General features: G+C 51.9%; 1 protein-coding gene across 4 annotated transcripts in view; it reads left to right on the forward strand.

Annotated features, from left to right (window-relative positions):
- Pde4a (phosphodiesterase 4A) overlaps nt 1-17,506 on the forward strand; it is a 45,219-nt gene that overhangs the window by 22,983 nt on the left and 4,730 nt on the right. For 3 of the 4 annotated variants that reach the window (XM_021208142.1, XM_021208143.1, XM_029543086.1), the window contains exons 2-14: nt 993-1,184; nt 2,029-2,065; nt 2,154-2,224; nt 2,998-3,047; nt 3,170-3,282; nt 7,087-7,180; nt 9,752-9,948; nt 11,382-11,480; nt 11,575-11,739; nt 12,736-12,835; nt 13,377-13,531; nt 13,698-13,820; nt 14,547-14,729. In XM_021208142.1, the coding sequence (XP_021063801.1) occupies nt 993-1,184; nt 2,029-2,065; nt 2,154-2,224; nt 2,998-3,047; nt 3,170-3,282; nt 7,087-7,180; nt 9,752-9,948; nt 11,382-11,480; nt 11,575-11,739; nt 12,736-12,835; nt 13,377-13,531; nt 13,698-13,820; nt 14,547-14,729 (1,579 nt within the window). Of the gene's footprint in view, nt 1-992; nt 1,185-2,028; nt 2,066-2,153; nt 2,225-2,997; nt 3,048-3,169; nt 3,283-5,206; nt 5,683-7,086; nt 7,181-9,751; nt 9,949-11,381; nt 11,481-11,574; nt 11,740-12,735; nt 12,836-13,376; nt 13,532-13,697; nt 13,821-14,546; nt 14,730-17,506 lie in introns of those variants that run through there. The other variant, XM_021208144.2, reaches the window with a different exon arrangement.

Raw genomic sequence — 17,506 nt, forward strand, 5'->3', positions numbered from 1 at the left:
TATATGTAAGTACACTGTAGCTGTCTTCAGACACTCCAGAAGAGGACGTCAGATCTTGTTACGGATGGTTATGAGCCACCATGTGGTTGCTGGGATTTGAACTCTGGACCTTCGGAAGAGCAGTCAGGTGCCCTTACCCACTGGGCCATCTCACCAGCCCCAGGCCCTTAAATTTTTAAATTAAAAATTTAGACAGGATTTGGCGATATACTCAGGTTTGCTTCCTCAGGTGCTGCAATTACAGCAGATGTGAGCCAGCACACTAGCTCTGTGTGTGTGTGTGTGTGTGTGTGTGTGTGTGTGTGTGTGTGTGTGTGTGTGTAGGTCAGAGGACAACTGTGAGAGTAATTTCTTTGTCCCATCATTTGTGTCTCAGTTGAAACTTGGGTCAGTTGGCTTGTGCGGTGAGCATCTTTACCTGCTAAGCCATCCTTCCAGCCCCCTGCACTCCATTTTGTTTTGTTTTGTTTTGGGACAAGGTTCCAGAAAACCCAGGGTAGTCTTGAATTCTGATCTCCCTGCCTTCACTTCCCAAGTGAGGGAGTTAGAGGCGTGCACCACTGTTCCTGGTTCTGTGCCATGCTAGGTGTGGAACCCAGGGCTTTGGGCAAGCTAGGAATGCACTCTACTGACTACTATGTCCTCAGACCCAGACAATGTGGATACAGAAAAGTAAAGGCACTTGGGAGGTAGAGATGGGTGGATTTCTATGAGTTCGAGGCTAGCCTGGACTAGGACAGCCAGGGTTGGGGTTGCACAGAGGAATTCTGTCTCCAAAAAAAAAAAAAAAAAAAAAAAGGAAAGTGTTACCTTCAGGGACTGAATGGAAGCCCCCCTGCTTGCATGACAAGCACTTTACTGACTGAGCTAACTCTCCCAGCCTCTCTCTCCTGCAGGATCCCTGCCACAAACCTTTTCTGTCAACTTCACACCTGTCACCTCACCAGGACCATCTCAGCCCCCCTGACTCCTCTTCCTTCTGTCCCTTGCAGCTTGGAGGCAGAAAATGGGCCAACACCATCCCCTGGCCGCAGCCCCCTGGACTCGCAGGCGAGCCCGGGGCTTATGCTGCATGCCGGGGCAGCCACCAGCCAGCGCCGAGAATCCTTCCTCTATCGCTCAGACAGCGACTATGACATGTCACCGAAGACTATGTCCAGGAACTCCTCCGTCGCCAGCGAAGCGTGAGCACACCCTGCCCTACTCACCAGATCCCCTAGGCCTGGCCCTGCCCCAGGCTGCCCTTCCCAGCAGAGCGGGGCACCGAACCCCCAGTTTGGTCAGTCCGCACACATTATCCTCCCTGCCGAAGGGTAAGCAATCCCTCCCCCTCTTACACAGGACTTATAAGCTTGTACGGTTTGGCTTGCCCACCAGCTCTGCCCACACCAATCACTGGTTACCTTCATGTCTGGCTCTCCCTCTCCTCCAGTCCTAGACTGGTCGCAGACTTCCTGTGTAGCTGAAGCTACTCTTAAATTCCTTATCCTCCTGCCTCAGTTGCCTAAGCATGAGGATTACAGATTCATACCACCATGCCCTATTTATGGGGTATTAGGGATTGAACCCCAGGCTTCCTATGCTAGGCAAGCACTCTACCAACTGAGCTACATGTCCACAAGCAGGCAAGCTAACCTCAAACTCTCCTGCCTCAGCACACTTAGGAACAGAGATGACAAGCCCGTGGTCTAGTACTGGCTCTTTGGAGCTTCTGTCTCTACTTTGTTTGGTTCTGGTAGTAGATTCAGGGAGTCACGTGTGGAGGGCGAGGCCACTGAGCCGTGCCCATCTCCTTTAGTTTCTCTCCCTGCTTCTGGGGGCCCCTCCAGCCCTCCCCAGCTTATGAGCCCTATGTGGTGGGAGCCCTATCTACCTGCCTTCCTCTCTCAGAGTCCACTCCCAGTCTACAGTCTCTACAGTGTGCTCCTCCCACTGTTACCACGCATGAATCTCTTCCTGCCAGTCCTAAGCCCACAGTGCCCACCCTGTGGCCCTGGAGTCCTCACCTGTCCCTGTTCTTAATTTCAGGCATGGTGAAGACCTCATTGTGACCCCGTTTGCCCAGGTGAGACCTCCTCCTCTCATGGGGAAGGGACCCTGCCTGGTGGTCCCTGCAGGTAGAGGCCTCTCCTTACAGCTGTCCCCCACCCCAGGTGCTGGCCAGTCTCCGCAACGTTCGAAGCAACTTCTCACTCCTCACCAATGTGCCCATCCCCAGCAACAAGTAAGTGGAGTTGAGCCCCTGGCACGCACACTCACGGCACAGGAATGGCTGTCTGCGGATTTGGCTCATGCCAACCCATAAACCAGGTGTGTCGGTGCACACCTATAATCTAGTCCTCAGGAAATGGAGGCAGGAGAATCAGGAGTTCAGGGTCATCCTTGGCTACATAGGGAGTTTCAGGACAACCTAGGCTGTGTGAGTCCTGGTCTCCAGGGGAGGAAAAGAAAAAAAAAATCAGGGTTCAGGTTCAGCTCACTTTGTGACCTCAGGCCAGCCCACACATGACCCCTCTGTTGAAGCAACCCTTTCCAACTCAGGGAAAGGATGCTAGGAATAAAGGCCTAGAGGCCGCTGTGATGGTGGTGAGACTCTGGGCCTCAGCTCCAGCCCTGGGCTCCCAGTAATGACGATGACGATGACGATGACGACGATGACTTGCTAGACAGATCTGTGAGGGGTGTTTGCCTTCCGTAAGAGGAAAGCTGCAGAAAGTATCTGTGAGAAACCCAGGAGGTGACATGCACAAAGTGCTAGAACATTGCCTGGTACATAGTATATGCTCAATAAATAAGAATAATTCAAGTTAGACAGGATGGCTCAGTTGATAAAAGATGCTTGCAGTCAACCTTGGCAGCCTCAGTTCATTGCCCAGAACCCACACAGTGGATAGAGAGAACTGACTACCACCATAAGGAGGCTGCGACTCATGGGTAAGGGAAGCTGGTTTGGGAAGAACCCAGGCTGACATTGGAGTCTTCTTTTTTTTTTTTCAGAAGGTCCCCACTGGGCGGCCCACCCTCTGTCTGCAAAGCCACACTGTCAGGTAGTTAAGCCTAAGCCTAGAGGTTGGGAAGGGGCCCCCCTTATCCTGGTAGACCCTCATCACTGGGGTGGGGGATTGTCTGGGGACCCTCTAGGTCACTTCCCTGGCCACCCTTTCCTCAGAGGAGACATGTCAGCAGCTGGCCCGGGAGACCCTGGAAGAGCTGGATTGGTGCCTGGAGCAGCTGGAGACCATGCAGACCTACCGCTCTGTCAGCGAGATGGCCTCACACAAGGTTAGCAGAGCTGAGGAGCAGTCAATTCTGTGTGGAGGGCTGGGAGGATCCTTTGGTGGATAGGGGTAGTAAGTAGATAGTGTACACCCTTGAAGAGGAGGGCTGGCGGGCAGGGTGACTGGGGTGGGTAGGACCCATGGACAGGATGAATGTTTAGGAATGAGTGGAGCCAGTCCCCAAGGTGACTCTTGGGCCAGTGAGCAGTCTGACTACTGCAGAGTGGGTGGTGTGCTGAGTGAGGCTGACCCTCTCTGTAGAGGGTGAGCAGACTTGTAGGCAGGGCGGCTGGGGTATTTATCAGGCATGGCCTGTGAATGGTGACAGAGACGTAGCTGGGTCCGGTGTAGCAGAACCAGTTACTGAGTTGGGAAGTGGAATGGATACCAGCCCTGAAGCAGGGACTGGGTACAAATCGAGGCACCAGTTTTAGATGGTGGGCGGGGCCAAGATCTGACAAAAGTGGGGAAGTGCGGGACAGGAGGGGTTTCGTTGTCCATATTCTCTGCAGGTGATTGTCGCTCTCAGAGGCTGTGTGCTTTTGTGATCTCTCTGAGTGTGTATCCTTGGCTTCCAACCTATAGGGCTGACGGCTTTAAAAACCTATACATTTGTTTTTATTTTCTGTACACTGGCGATTTGACTGTGTATATCTGTGTGAGGGTGTCAGATCCCTTACAACAGGAATTACAGACAGTTGTGAGCTACATGTGGTTGCTGGGAATTGAACCCTGGTCCTCTGGAAGAGCAGCCAGTGCTGTTAACCATTTCTTCTGCCCTGGCAATGGCTGGCTTTTTTGTCTGCTTGTTTGCAAGTGTATGTGGGTCCTTCTGAGCAGTTGTGTGCAAGTGTGGGCCATCAGAACGGTGTGCGCTTGTGCACAAGTAGTCACGTAGTGTGCTGTGGGTGTTCAGGCCGTCCGTGCGGGGGGGGGGGAGTATGTCTAAGGGCATGACTTTGGTCTGGATTGGAATCTGAGTATCTCTGGTTTTGTGCAAGTTCTAAGAATGTAAAGGGAGGGCTTAGGGCTTCCCTGCCCGGTTGTGTGAAGTGTCAGCTGCTCGACTCCAGGGGGCACCATCCGTAAAGTAAGGCCATATGAATTGCTTCTGGGAGCCTGCAGCCCTTGTGGGCGGTGTCTGTCAGGAAATGAGTGTGCAGGTGGAGGCGGTCTTCCTTAGGGAATGCATATGTCCACGTGGGTGGACGCTTGTCTGGGAAAAGGAGTCAGGGACAGTTGTGTCCCTGAGGACGGGTTAGACTCTGTGTGTGTGTGTGTGTGTGTGTGTGTGTGTGTGAGAGAGAGAGAGAGAGAGAGAGAGAGAGAGAGAGAGAGAGAGAGAGAGAGAGAATATGTGTTGATTTGAACCTCTAAGTGTCAGAACCTAGGCGTTGGTTCCTCAGTCTGTGGACTCTTGAAGGGGTGAACTGAGGACCTCTGTATGCTGTGTTTAAATATACAGCTAGGGCTGTATTGTGACCTTGAAGCTGTGGCTTTTCTCTGTGTGTGTGTGTGTGTGTGTGTGTGTGTGTCTGTGTAAGCATTTGGTGTCTGACTGCATTCAGTGTCTGGGTTTGAGGACAGTGTGTCTTTTTTTTTTTTCCCCCCTTTGGTTTTTCGAGACAGGGTTTCTCTGTGTAGCCCCGGCTGTCCTGGAGCTCACTCTGTAGACCAGAAATCTGCCTGTCTCTGCCTCCCGAGTGCTGGGATTAAAGGCGTGCGCCACCACGCCCGGCTGAGGACAGTGTGTCTTAAGGCATGTGTGTGGTGTGGAGTATGTTTCTGTCTGGCCGCATCTCTGGATGAGATGTGTCCTCACTGAGGTTCCAGGGCCTCCTTGCCTCCCCACAGCAGCCTCCTCTGAGTCCTGCTGAAGCCTGTGGGCTCCGATGCCCCTTTAACGCCCCCCCACCCCCAGCACCACCTGACTTCAAGTGCAGCCTCCAGTACCGCAGTGAGCAGAGAGCGAGCGCGCACACAGAGCAGTGCACACACGGAGCCCCAAGCCTCCTCAGCACAGTTTGCTTCCCAGGGCACTTACCCTGCCTGTCCCCATGGGCACAGGTCCCCCACTGCCTCCCGCCTCTGCTGCAGAGGGACTCATCAGGACCAGGGGTTGGCAGACGATGTAACCGGGGCTGCTGCTGGGAGCGCGGAGGGGAAGGGGGCCCCCAGTCCTGCTGGGCTGGCCCAGGCCCCTCCGCGGCTCCCCTTGGACCTTGTCCCCTCCTCCCCAGCTGCTCCCCTCCATTGCCCCCGGTCCCCAGGAACCACTGACCCAGGGACTGGGCCAAACTACTTTATCTGTGTGCCAGCCCAGAGCTAAGCTTCCATCATGCCTCTGGTTGACTTCTTCTGCGAGACCTGCTCCAAGCCCTGGCTGGTGGGCTGGTGGGACCAGGTAGGGGGATGCAGGGTCAGGGGTGGGGGAGACACCGTCCATCAGGGACCTCTGATTTTATGGGATGGGCACTTGTCTTCAGCTGTATTCATGTGTGGCTGGGCCATATAACATGCTTTGTGGCCTCTGTGTGACCCCAGGTTTGGGCGTGGATGGCAGTGTGAGTGTGAGTGTGTTTGGGAGTCTCACTGGGGAAGGTGTCTTTCTGACTGGGTGTGACTGACCTGTATCTGGACGAGTGTCTGCAATGGCTGGGTGTCCTGCCTGGTCCTGAAGTAGACCAGCTGTTGTGTGTTGGGGTATATTTGCTAAATGCAGTGCTACTTGATGTATCTGGGGGTATGTGACCCCCAAATGTCAATGGCTGACGTACTGGAGTGTGTACCTTTGGCTGGTCTGAGCATCAGAGCTTTGTGATGCTAGATAGACTGAAGGCAATTGGGAGTGTGTGCAGTTGTGAGTGTGTATGTATGTCTGTGTCCAGGGTCTCGGTAGTATGGAGGAAAGGGACACCTCAATCTTCAGTGTGGCTCACCCCCTCCATCTGCTGCTCCCCTACCTTGCCCATACAAGAGTGTGTTCCTGCTATGGGGTGCTGGGGGTGGGGAACAAATGCCCTTTCTGGTCCAAGCCCAATGTCACAGAAGATGCCTGTGTGAAAGGACATGGGGGGGGACCAGGAGGGGACCCCCAAACCCACTTGGGGACATATTTCACCCATCTGTACATTATCTACCTCTCTGAGGATGGAGGAGAGGGGAGTTTGATGGGACCCCCTCCCCTAGGTGATGGGATATAATTTCCTAGGCTCACTCCTTTCTGGTGTCTAGCCAAACCCTCTTCTCTTCTCCCAGAGCTTGGATGCTATTAAACCTTGCAGATGGGGCTGGCTCGGTGACCAGACCCTCATCCTTCCCCTCCCACCTCCACCCCCGAATTGAGGTCATGTTTGCAACTCCTAGGCCAGGTTCGGGTAGCTCTGGGAAGGCAAGGGTTAAGGGGCCTCAGGCTTGCCCCCCTTTCCTGGGCTCAGCAGCTGGTTGGAAGGGGAGTTGCTAAGGAGACTCCCATCACCATGGCGACGGGAGTCTCCTGGTGTGCTATTGGTTCTGTGGTCAACGGGAGCCCCTCCCTTCCACAGGTGCTCCTTGTATTACTCTTTGGAGGGGGGTCCTTTCCCTTTACTGGGAATCTCCTCCTCCCAAGTTTAGGGGAGCCCCTCCTCCAGAGCCAACAGGACAGGCAAAGCAGCTCATCGCACTCCTCAAGCAGCCTAATTGGGGCTCTGAGGAGAGAAATTGTGGGCCCACAGGAATTTGCTGGGAAGGGCTCTCATATATGCATGTCCATATGTACCCTACAATGGTCCCTATCACTCATTCTTTTTTGGCTCCTTCTCCTCAGTTTAAAAGGATGCTGAACCGTGAACTCACACACCTGTCGGAAATGAGCAGGTCAGGAAACCAGGTCTCAGAGTACATTTCCAACACGTTCCTAGGTGAGTGCAGGGCAGCAGGTGAGGGGGGTGGGGCACTGACTGTGCTCAAGAGCTCCCCATTCGTGAGTCCCCTCTCAAACTGTGATGCCACCCAATTTCTGTGGAGCCCAATGAATAAATACCTCAGGCCCCGGAGATTGCTCGCCATGGAGATTGCTCTGTCATGAAAGTGCTGACCTCATAAGTGTAAAGACTTGAGTTCGGATCCCTAGCACCCAGAGAAAAGGCCAGGTGCCACGTAGTACATCTGTAGTCAAGTAGAAGAGAGCATTAGCTAGGCAATGCAGCCAAGCCTATGAGCCCCAGCCGGGTGAGGCACACACATAGAAGGTAGAGCTGGCAGTGGGGCCAGCACCTTTAACCCCAGCACTGGGAAGCAGAGGCGGGCGCATCTCTGCACATTTGAGACCATGGTCTACATAGCAAGCTCCAGGACAGCTAGGCGACATGGGTCTCAAAAAAAGGAAAAAAGCAACCAAGTGGAGCGGTACTGAAACAGCAATGGAGGCTTAGCCCTGCCTCCACAGGCGCACATGTGCACACACCCAAGGGAACTAGAAATCAAAAGCTCCGCAGAAACTGAAGTCGAATTCTTACTCCTCATCTTTCTCTTTCTTTCTTTTCTTCTCTTCTCTTTTCTTTTCTTTTCTTTTCTTTTCTTCTCTTTTCTTTTTTTCTTTCTTTCTTAAGATAGGTTTTGCTGTGTAGTTCTGGTTTCCCTGGAACTAGATATGTGGACCAGGCTTAAACTGTGAAAAGACTCCAAACGGTGCACAGGAATGTTGCCCAATGGGTAGAGCACTGGCTTAGCATTCACAAGCCCTGAGCTCTTTTACCAGCACAATATAAACTCGAAGTCCCAGTACTATGGGGAAGCAAAGGACTAAGTTCAGGGTCATAGTTTTCTATTGTGTTGGTTAGAAGTCATCTGGCTAAAAAGATCCTGTCTCAAACTAAACCACACAAACCACACACACACACACACACACACACACACACACACGGGCAACGAGCAGGGTGTGTTGGCACGGTCCTCTGACCCTTGTTCTCAGAATGTTAAGTCTGAGAATTGTAAATTTAAGGACAATCTGGGCTACATAGTGAGATGCTGTCTCAAGAAGCCAAAATAAAATAAATCTGAACATTTCTCTTGCACAGCCTTTAATCTTGATTGTTAGAAGCAGAAGCGGGGAATCTCTGAGTGTGCGAGGCTAGTGTACTCTTTAGAGCAAATTCCAGGCCAGCCAGCGCTATGCAGACAGACCCTAAGAAACAGAAAAGCAAAACCAATGTGGAAGTAGAGGATTGGTACCCAAGGTTGCCCTCTGACCCCTGTGCGCGCGCGCGCACACACACACACACACACACACACACACACACACACACGAGCCAGTATGGTGGCACATGCCATTCATCATGACACCCAGGAGACAATGACAGGTGGAATTCTAGCCAGTCACAGTGATTCCCTGTCTTGAAAAGCAAAACAAAATAGAACAACAACAAATCAAAAAAGACCAAGTGTGGTGGTGCACACCTTTAATCTCGCACTCAGGAGGCAGAGGCAGGCAGATTTCTGAGTTCAAGGCTAGCCTGGTCTACAGTTTGAGTTCCAAGACAGCGAGGGCTACAAAGAGAAACCCAGAAGAGGGCATTTGATCCCATTACAGATGGTTGTGAGCCACCATGTGGTTGCTAAGATTTGAACTCAGGACCTCTGGAAGAGCAGTCAGTGCTCTTAACTGCTGAGCCATCTCTCCCCAGCCCCAAGAAACTTTTTTAAAAAGAAAAAGAAAAAGAAACTTCATGTGAGGTAGTGGAGCATACCTCCAAAATCCCAGCAGTCAAAGGCTGAGGCAGGAACATTTCAAGTTCCAGGCCTGCCCAAATGACATGATGAGACCGTGTCAAAACATGTTTCAAGACTGGGAGATGCAGAGTTTTAAGCCTCCCTCCAATAGCTAAGGCGCGGTATGTCTTAGAATTCTGAGGATGCAGCCAGTGGGTTGGTTGCATGCAAATTAGGTCCTCCAAGGTCATAATGGGGTCAGCCCCACTGGTTCTCAGAAGCCTTTGAAAGCTCAAGAAGAGTCTCTGGGGCTGCTCTTCAGGCTGACTGGTGCCAAGGGGTGGGGGTGTCATGGATCCAGAGACTTCCCTTCCCTCTCGCCTACCAACAATGTCCCCTCCCACCACTACCCTCAGCCATGAGAGTGGTATCTTCCCTGGCCAAGAAGGTCCCCTGGCTATCCAGAGTCAGCAGCAGCAGCTCACTTGGGGGTCTTCATCCCACATCCTCATGTCTCATACCGTGTTGTGGCCCAAACTGGGCACCAGTCTGAGGGTACTCCACAGTCCAGGACCATTCCTAAGACCCCCACTCCTGCCCACCACCTCCCAGAAAACTTACTTCCTGAGCCCTGGTCTCCAGTCTCAGAACAGAGAGCAGCAGCACCCTCAGAAGGATGACCTCCTACCAAGTGAGACACCTCAGGACACCACCACAGGCTGAGGGATGCGGGGGAGCCTCCTGGAAAGACCATCTCATGCTTCTTGCCTGTTCTCTGACAGATAAGCAGCACGAAGTGGAGATCCCGTCGCCCACGCCGCGACAGAGACCCTTCCAGCAACCCCCGCCAGCAACAGTGCAGCAGGCCCAGCCCATGTCTCAGATCACAGGACTGAAAAAGCTGGTACACACCGGAAGCTTGAACATCAATGTCCCACGATTTGGAGTCAAGACAGATCAAGAGGACCTCTTAGCACAGGTAGATGTGGGGAGCGGGGCTTAACAGGGGAAGCCTTGTCTGGGAGGCGTCCATCAAAGGGCAGGGGCTTTGGGGCTCATGAAACCCAGATTTCCAGGATGCAGAGTCTGACATGTTGTGGGGTGGAAGGGTCAGAGAATGACTCCAACTTGCTCCACCAGAACCTTGGATTTAGACAGCTACTCATTCTGACACACTTGTGGCCAGCCCTGGTACACGGCTTTTTAATCAGTGTTATAAACTGAGTATGTGGTGTGTAATGGATTCCAAGGAGACCAGCAGTCCTTCCCCGACCCCAACACAACTGAGGTCTCATGAGCAGCTTACAGTCTGACCAAGGTCTGGGGGTCAGTCCAGCTTGCTTCCCAGCTTGTGAGCCAATGGATATTAGAGAAGCCTGGCATGCTTATGGTCCTAGAGTTCCTTCCCAGCACTGCATGAGCCCAGTGTGGTGGCCTGTGATCCTAGTACTGGGGAGTTAGAAGCAGGAGGACCAGGCATTGGTGGTCATCCTCCACTACAGAGTGAGTTTAAGGCCAGCGTGGACTACAGGAGACCGCACCACAGAACAAGATGGGGTGGTGCTGGGCGAGCGCTCACTGTTTAAAGTGTGACCTGAGTTCAGAGCCCCAGTGTCCACACCACAAGTTACGCCAGTGTTGAGTGAGTAGGGACAGGACAGGATGATCCTGGGACTCACTGGGCAGCCAGTGTGGCCAAACTGGTGAGTTCCCAGTTCATCGAGAAACTCTTGTCTTAAAAAAATCAGGAGAGTGGGGCCAGCAAGCACTTGTCACCAAGTCTGATGACCTGAATTCAATCCCCAAGACCCACACACTAGGAAGAGAAAAGCGACTCCCACTAGTTGTCCTCTGACCTGCACACATGTGATCACACACACCTGTACCCACACACACATAAGGAGCTACACAGGCCGGGCAGTGGTGGCGCACGTCTTTAATCCCAGCACTCGGGAGGCAGAGGCAGGTGGATTTCTGAGTTCGAGGCCAGCCTGGTCTACAGAGTGAGTTCCAGGACAGCCAGGTCTACACAGAGAAACCCTGTCTCGAAAAACAAACAAACAAAAAAAAAAAACAACAAAAAAAAAGAATACATTTCTCTCATATGGGGGAATCTATTANGGGAGGCAGAGGCAGGTGGATTTCTGAGTTCGAGGCCAGCCTGGTCTACAGAGTGAGTTCCAGGACAGCCAGGCCTATACAGAGAAACCCTGTCTCAAAAAAACAAAGCAAAACAAAGCAAAACAAAAACAAAAAAAAAGAAAGAAAAAAAAAGAAAACCCCCCAAAAATAAAGTCTATGCATTTGAACTTTATGCAATTTGTGAGCAGTAATGAGGCCCAGAGTCCTAGGAAGTGGCTTTCCTGTCCCTGGGCCATGCAAGCTCCTGACCTCTCACCCCATCACTGCCAGGAACTGGAGAACTTGAGCAAATGGGGCCTGAACATCTTTTGTGTGTCAGAGTACGCTGGAGGCCGTTCACTCAGCTGTATCATGTATGCGGTATTCCAGGTGAGGCCAACAGGGAGCTGGTTGGGATCCAAGGGGCTGGGATGGGGCACTGGGGGTCAGCAGGAGTCACCGCTCTGCCTCCGTTGGCTCCCAGGAGCGGGACCTACTGAAGAAATTCCACATCCCTGTGGACACCATGATGACGTACATGCTGACCCTGGAGGACCACTACCATGCTGACGTGGCCTACCACAACAGCCTGCACGCAGCCGATGTGCTACAGTCCACACATGTGCTGCTGGCCACGCCTGCACTGGATGTGAGTGCCTGCCTCCTCCCATCTGTCCCTCCATCTCCTCTAGCCCATTTCTCTAATCCTATCTTCTCTTGGTTTTGGGGTTGCTGTTGCCTATGTGTGGAGATCGGAGAACAACTTTTGGAACCGAGTCTTTTCTGCCTTTTTACTATGTAAATCCAGGAACCAGATTCAGGTCGCCTTTACCTGAGTGGCAAGTTCCTTTACCCAGGGAGCGTGTCTGTTTTGTTTTACTAGTGTGTATGTATGTGTAAAGGGGTGCGCAGGGCATGTGTGGAGGTCGAGACACTCCTTTGTGTCTTACCTTCCCTTTACCTTGTTCCAAGTCAGGATATCACATGTTACCACACATCGAGTTGCCCTCAGAGCTTGCTGGGCGTTCCTTCTCGGCCTCCTACCTCACTGCAGGAATGTTGAAATTACAGATGTACACTATGGCTTTTTTTACATTGGTTCTGGGGACTCAAACTCATGTGTTCATATTGACATGACCAGTGCTTTAGCCACTGAGCCACCTCTCCACCGTACCCCCTTGTATTTTGAGATTGTCTCTTTGTGTGGCCCTAGCTAGCCTGGGACTTACTCTATAGACCAGGCTGGTGTATAACTCACATAGAGATCCACCTGCCGCTGCCTCCTGAATGCTGAGATTAACACCTTCATTTTTGAAACAGGGTTAACAGGCCTGGGCCTCTGAGTAGGGGAGATTGGCCAGGGGCCCCAGGGATGCAGCCCTCTCTCGAAGCTGAAATTGCAAGAGAAGCCCACAGGCCTGGCTTTTTAATGTGGGGTGCTCTGGGGGTTTGAAGCTCAGGTCCTCACGCTTGCGTAGCCAGCACTTTACTGGTTCAGCCGTTACCTGCCCAGACACTACCTCTATCTATCTCCTCTTCATCCTTCTGGAACCCCATCTTCCTCCTCTCCATCTGGGCTGCCCCCTTTGCGTGTCTCCTCCGTGTCAGACTCTGCCTCTCTCTCACTTCTCCTCCTTGCCCCCAGGCCGTGTTCACAGACCTGGAGATTCTTGCTGCTCTCTTCGCTGCTGCCATCCACGACGTGGACCACCCTGGCGTCTCCAACCAGTTCCTAATCAACACCAGTGAGTGGCTTTTCAGGGCGGAGACAGTCAGGCTCAGGGCGTGGCCATTTGGCCTAGAAGCAACATCTGGTTGAATGGAGGTGGGAATAGCCCATCACGCTGGGATGAGAGTATGGAGCTGGTCGAGCTGGCACCGGGGCTGGTCAGGATGAGGTGGAGCCTATGTTGTAGAGATTGGACCACCTGGGCTAGGGGAGGGGCTGGCAAGGCTAGCTTTAGGGCTTAATATACTGATGGGAAACTGCCTGACATCCTGGTTTATAGGGCGTGAAATTAAACCAACTGAGCTAGGGGTGGAGCCAGCCAGGTGAGGGCGGGGCTTGTGAGGATGGAATGGGCCAGCTAGGCTAAGGGTGAGGTCAGCCAGAGGAGGATTGGAGCAGGAACAGTCTAGGCGCCTGATGCTTGGTTTATTTGGTGAAGCACCGATGTGGCAGAGGAGGGGGCTGGGACTAGTCAGACTGAAGATGGAGCCAATTGGAGACTGGGAGCGCACGGGGCGGGGCTTGGTACCCAGGTGGTACCACGTGGTACTCTGCAGATTCGGAGCTGGCGTTGATGTACAACGATGAGTCTGTGCTTGAGAACCACCACCTGGCTGTGGGATTCAAGCTGCTGCAAGAAGAGAACTGCGACATCTTCCAGAACCTCAGCAAGCGCCAGCGGCAGAGCCTGCGCAAGATGGTCATCGACATGGTGGGCGGGGCCAGCGCTGTGGGTGGGGCTTGTGGGTGGGGCGGGCCTTAAGAACCCTGCAGTTTGGCAAAGGAAAATAATTCTAGGGCCAGGGTAGGTGACAGAGTGGATGACAGGGGGAGGGTGGGCAAGCTTTCGCCCCTGACTTGACATATCTTGCTTTCAGGTGCTGGCCACAGACATGTCCAAGCACATGACCCTCCTGGCTGACCTGAAGACTATGGTGGAGACGAAGAAAGTGACCAGCTCAGGAGTTCTCTTGCTGGACAACTACTCTGACCGTATCCAGGTGCCCCAGATGCGCTCTTCCTCGTTCATGACTGCCTCTCCCATCTTCCCTTTCTGACACATGCCCCTCCTTCCTCTGTCACATTCCCATATGGCTCTTTCTCCACCTCTTCCATCTCTCTCCAACCCCCTCCCCTGACTACCCCACTCAGCTTCTCTCACCACACACCCATCTCGCCCCAGCTGTCTCTCACCTCTCTCCATTTCCCTCACACCTCTCGACTCAGCTTTCTCCTTCACTCTAGTTCACCTGCCCAGCACACACACACACACACACACACACACACACACAGACACTCATACACACACGTGCATTTGTGTGCAAACACACATACACACATTCAGGCATACAAGCACATGGTTAAGAGTTAAAAAAACCTTAGGCCTAGTGAGCACCCTTAATCCCAGCATTCCAAAAGTAGAGACTGGAGCATGACTACAACTCCGAATCCAGCTGGGATCTGTTTGGTGACCCCTTTTAAAAAGCCAAATAAAACCACTAGAAATTAAATCTGAATGTGCTGTTTCGCCCCTGTGTCCCCAGCACTTAGAAGATGGGGCAGGATCACAGTTTGAGGTCATCCACAGCTACATAGCAAGTTCAAGGCCAATCTGGGCTACAGGGGACCCTGTCTCATAAAGAAAACAGACAGAGAGAGAAGACAGCCAGAGGCCCACAGACTGGGATTCCGCCTGGCCTCTGAAGGCCCCTCCCTGTGTTCACCAGGTCCTCAGGAACATGGTGCACTGCGCAGACCTCAGCAATCCCACCAAGCCCCTGGAGCTGTACCGACAGTGGACCGATCGCATCATGGCCGAGTTCTTCCAGCAGGGTGACCGAGAACGGGAACGGGGAATGGAAATTAGCCCCATGTGCGACAAGCACACAGCCTCTGTGGAGAAGTCTCAGGTACAGTACAGGGCCTCTGGGCCAGCTTACAGGCATGGCTCGGCCCACCTCTCCAGGATGACATTTGTTTTCAGTGTCTGACTCTTTGGTAGCGGCATTATCGGAGGCAGGTCACTCTCGTTTTGTAGGGTCATGTTCACAGATCTCTCACTAGTCCACCTATCATGGCATCAGTCTGCGGGGTGGTTTTAGTTTCTTGCTTTACATAGAAACCTTGAACTCACTATAGCCAAGGATAAATTTGAATCCCTGATCTTACCGCCCTACCTGTGTAGCACTGGGTCACGGGCTTCCCCACCACGCAGGTTTATACGGCGCTGAGAGTGAAGCCCAAAGCCTCATGCATGCTAGGCAGGCATGCTCTGCTAACTGGACAACAGCCCCAGTTCCCCTTTATCTTTTTAATAAGTTGTATTGTTAATCTTACTGAGCAAAAATAAGGCCACAATTTTTGAGCCAAATTTGAAACAAGCTTTATTAAAGACTGGCCGGGTCCATACCTGGGTTTCTCAGACTATGGTACCAAATTACATTAGTCGGAGGCTTATAAAGGCAAAACCCATATGGCTACACATTTCCTGCCTTTGTCCAAATTGGGGCGAGCATTCATCCTGATAATCTTCAAGCCTCTGTCCCTCCCACCCACGTGTGATCAGGCATCTCCTGTGCAGTTGGGCAACCAAACCCGTTTACAGAGGTAGAACCACTTGGCTTGTGTTATGTGACTCTCAGCTCCCAACATCTTAGGAAGGTAGCTGTCTTGGACAAGTGAGGCTGGCAGATTAGAGTCGTTCTTGTTTTACAGATCCGTTAAGCACAGTCATTTAAACTTAAATCATAACGTTGGCCCTCACAGAATCAGTATATACCTGTGTTTACACTGGGCAAGTGGCACACCTGAAGCAGGAGGTATGTTTTAGCCTAAACGTTTGGGCAAGCTTGGGCATCTTCACAGGATCCTGTCTGTGGGTCAAGGCTTAGCAGGTGAAGGCGCTTGACTCATGAAGAGAGAGATGATCCCACAAGAGCCCTCTGACAGGCCAGGCGTGGTGGCGCACGCCTTTAATCCCAGCACTCGGGAGGCAGAGGCAGGCGGATTTCTGAGTTCCAGGCCAGCCTGGTCTACAGAGTGAGTTCCAGGACAGCCAGGACTATACAGAGAAACCCTGTCTCGAAAAACCAAAAAAAAAAAAAAAAAAAAAAAAAAGTCCTCTGACAGTCACGTCTATGCCAAGGCATGCGTGTCCCTGAAATAAATCAAAATTTAATAAAAAATGGTTTTAGGGTTTTTTTGTTTTTTTAATTTTTAGGCTAAGACTCACCATGTATCCCTAGCGAGCCAGGAGTTTACTGTGTAGACCAGGCTGGCCCAGAACTCAGAGATATGCCTGCCTCAGCTCCCCGTAATTGGGATTAAAGGCCAAGTGTGCAGGTGTAAAGGCGTGCACCTGCAGTCCTGGCCTTTAATCCCAGTACTTGGGAGACTGGGACAGGGCTGGACAGATAGTTGTTCTTCCAGAGCACTCGGGACCACCCACGTGGGAGCTCACAACTGTCTGTAGAATTCTAGTTGCAGGACTCCAACTCCTTCATCTGTCCTCTTTGGACATCAGGCATCAACATGGTATACACACACACACACACACACACACACACACACACACATAGGCAAACATTCATACACTTAAAATTAAATAAACTGGATGGTAGTGGCTTATGCCTTTAATCTCAGAATTGGTGAGGAAGAGACAAGCGGATCCATGAGTTCGAGGCCAGCCTGGTCAACAGAGCAAGTTCCAGGACAGCCAGGGCTACTCAGAGAAACCTTATTTCAAAGAACCAAGCAAACAAACAAGCAGCAGCAGCAACAGGCAAGATCTCTGGGAGTACAGAGCCATTCTGGTCTACATAGTGCGATCTGGGCCAGCCATGACTATACAATGAGAGTGTCTCAAATAAAAAACCACCAGTTGATATATTTGGAACTATTTTTAATGTGTTTGGGTGTTTTGCCTCTGTGTGTGTGTCTGTCTGTCTGTCTGTCTGCATGTGTGTGTGCACACACCTAGTGCCTGCAGAGGCCAGAAGAGGGCATTGAATTGGAGTAACAGAAGATGCTTGTGAGCCACCATGTAGATTCTGGAAGCTGAACTTGTGTTCCTAACTGCTAAGCCCTCTTTCCCAGCCCCAGTATGGACTGTTTCAAGTGTTTTGGGCCAGCTAGATGGTTGGATTTTGGGACAGGAGCTCACTGTAGATTAGGCTAACCTTAAGCTTGTGGTAATCCTGCTGCCTCAGCTTCCTGCCTGCTGCATGCACTGCCATCCAGTACTGTTTTCTTGTTTTGGGGGGGGTAGTGTCCCCTTGTAGTCAGGGATGGCCTCAGACTCCCTCTGTAGGATGACCTTGAACTCCTGACTCCTGTATCTACCTAGGCAGTGCTAGGATTGCAGGCAGCACACCACACTCAACCTTTCCCACGTGTTTTGTTGTTGTTATTTTGGTTTTTAAGACAGGGTCTTGTGTCTATAGCTCTGCCTAGCCTGGAATTTACTATGTAGACCAGGGTGCCCTTGGACTCACAGAGACCTGCCTGCCCCTGCTGGGAGTAAAGGCGTGCATAGCCATATCCAGCCGTTGGTGGGGTTTTGTTTTTCTTTTTTCTTTTTTTTTGAAAACAACATTTATTTATTATTATATGTAAGTACAGTATAGCTGTCTTCAGACACATCAGAAGAAGGTGTCAGATCTCATTACGGATGGTTGTGAGCCACCAT

This window comes from Mus pahari, chromosome 10 (genome assembly GCF_900095145.1).
Source record: "Mus pahari chromosome 10, PAHARI_EIJ_v1.1, whole genome shotgun sequence".
Lineage (NCBI taxonomy): Eukaryota > Metazoa > Chordata > Mammalia > Rodentia > Muridae > Mus > Mus pahari.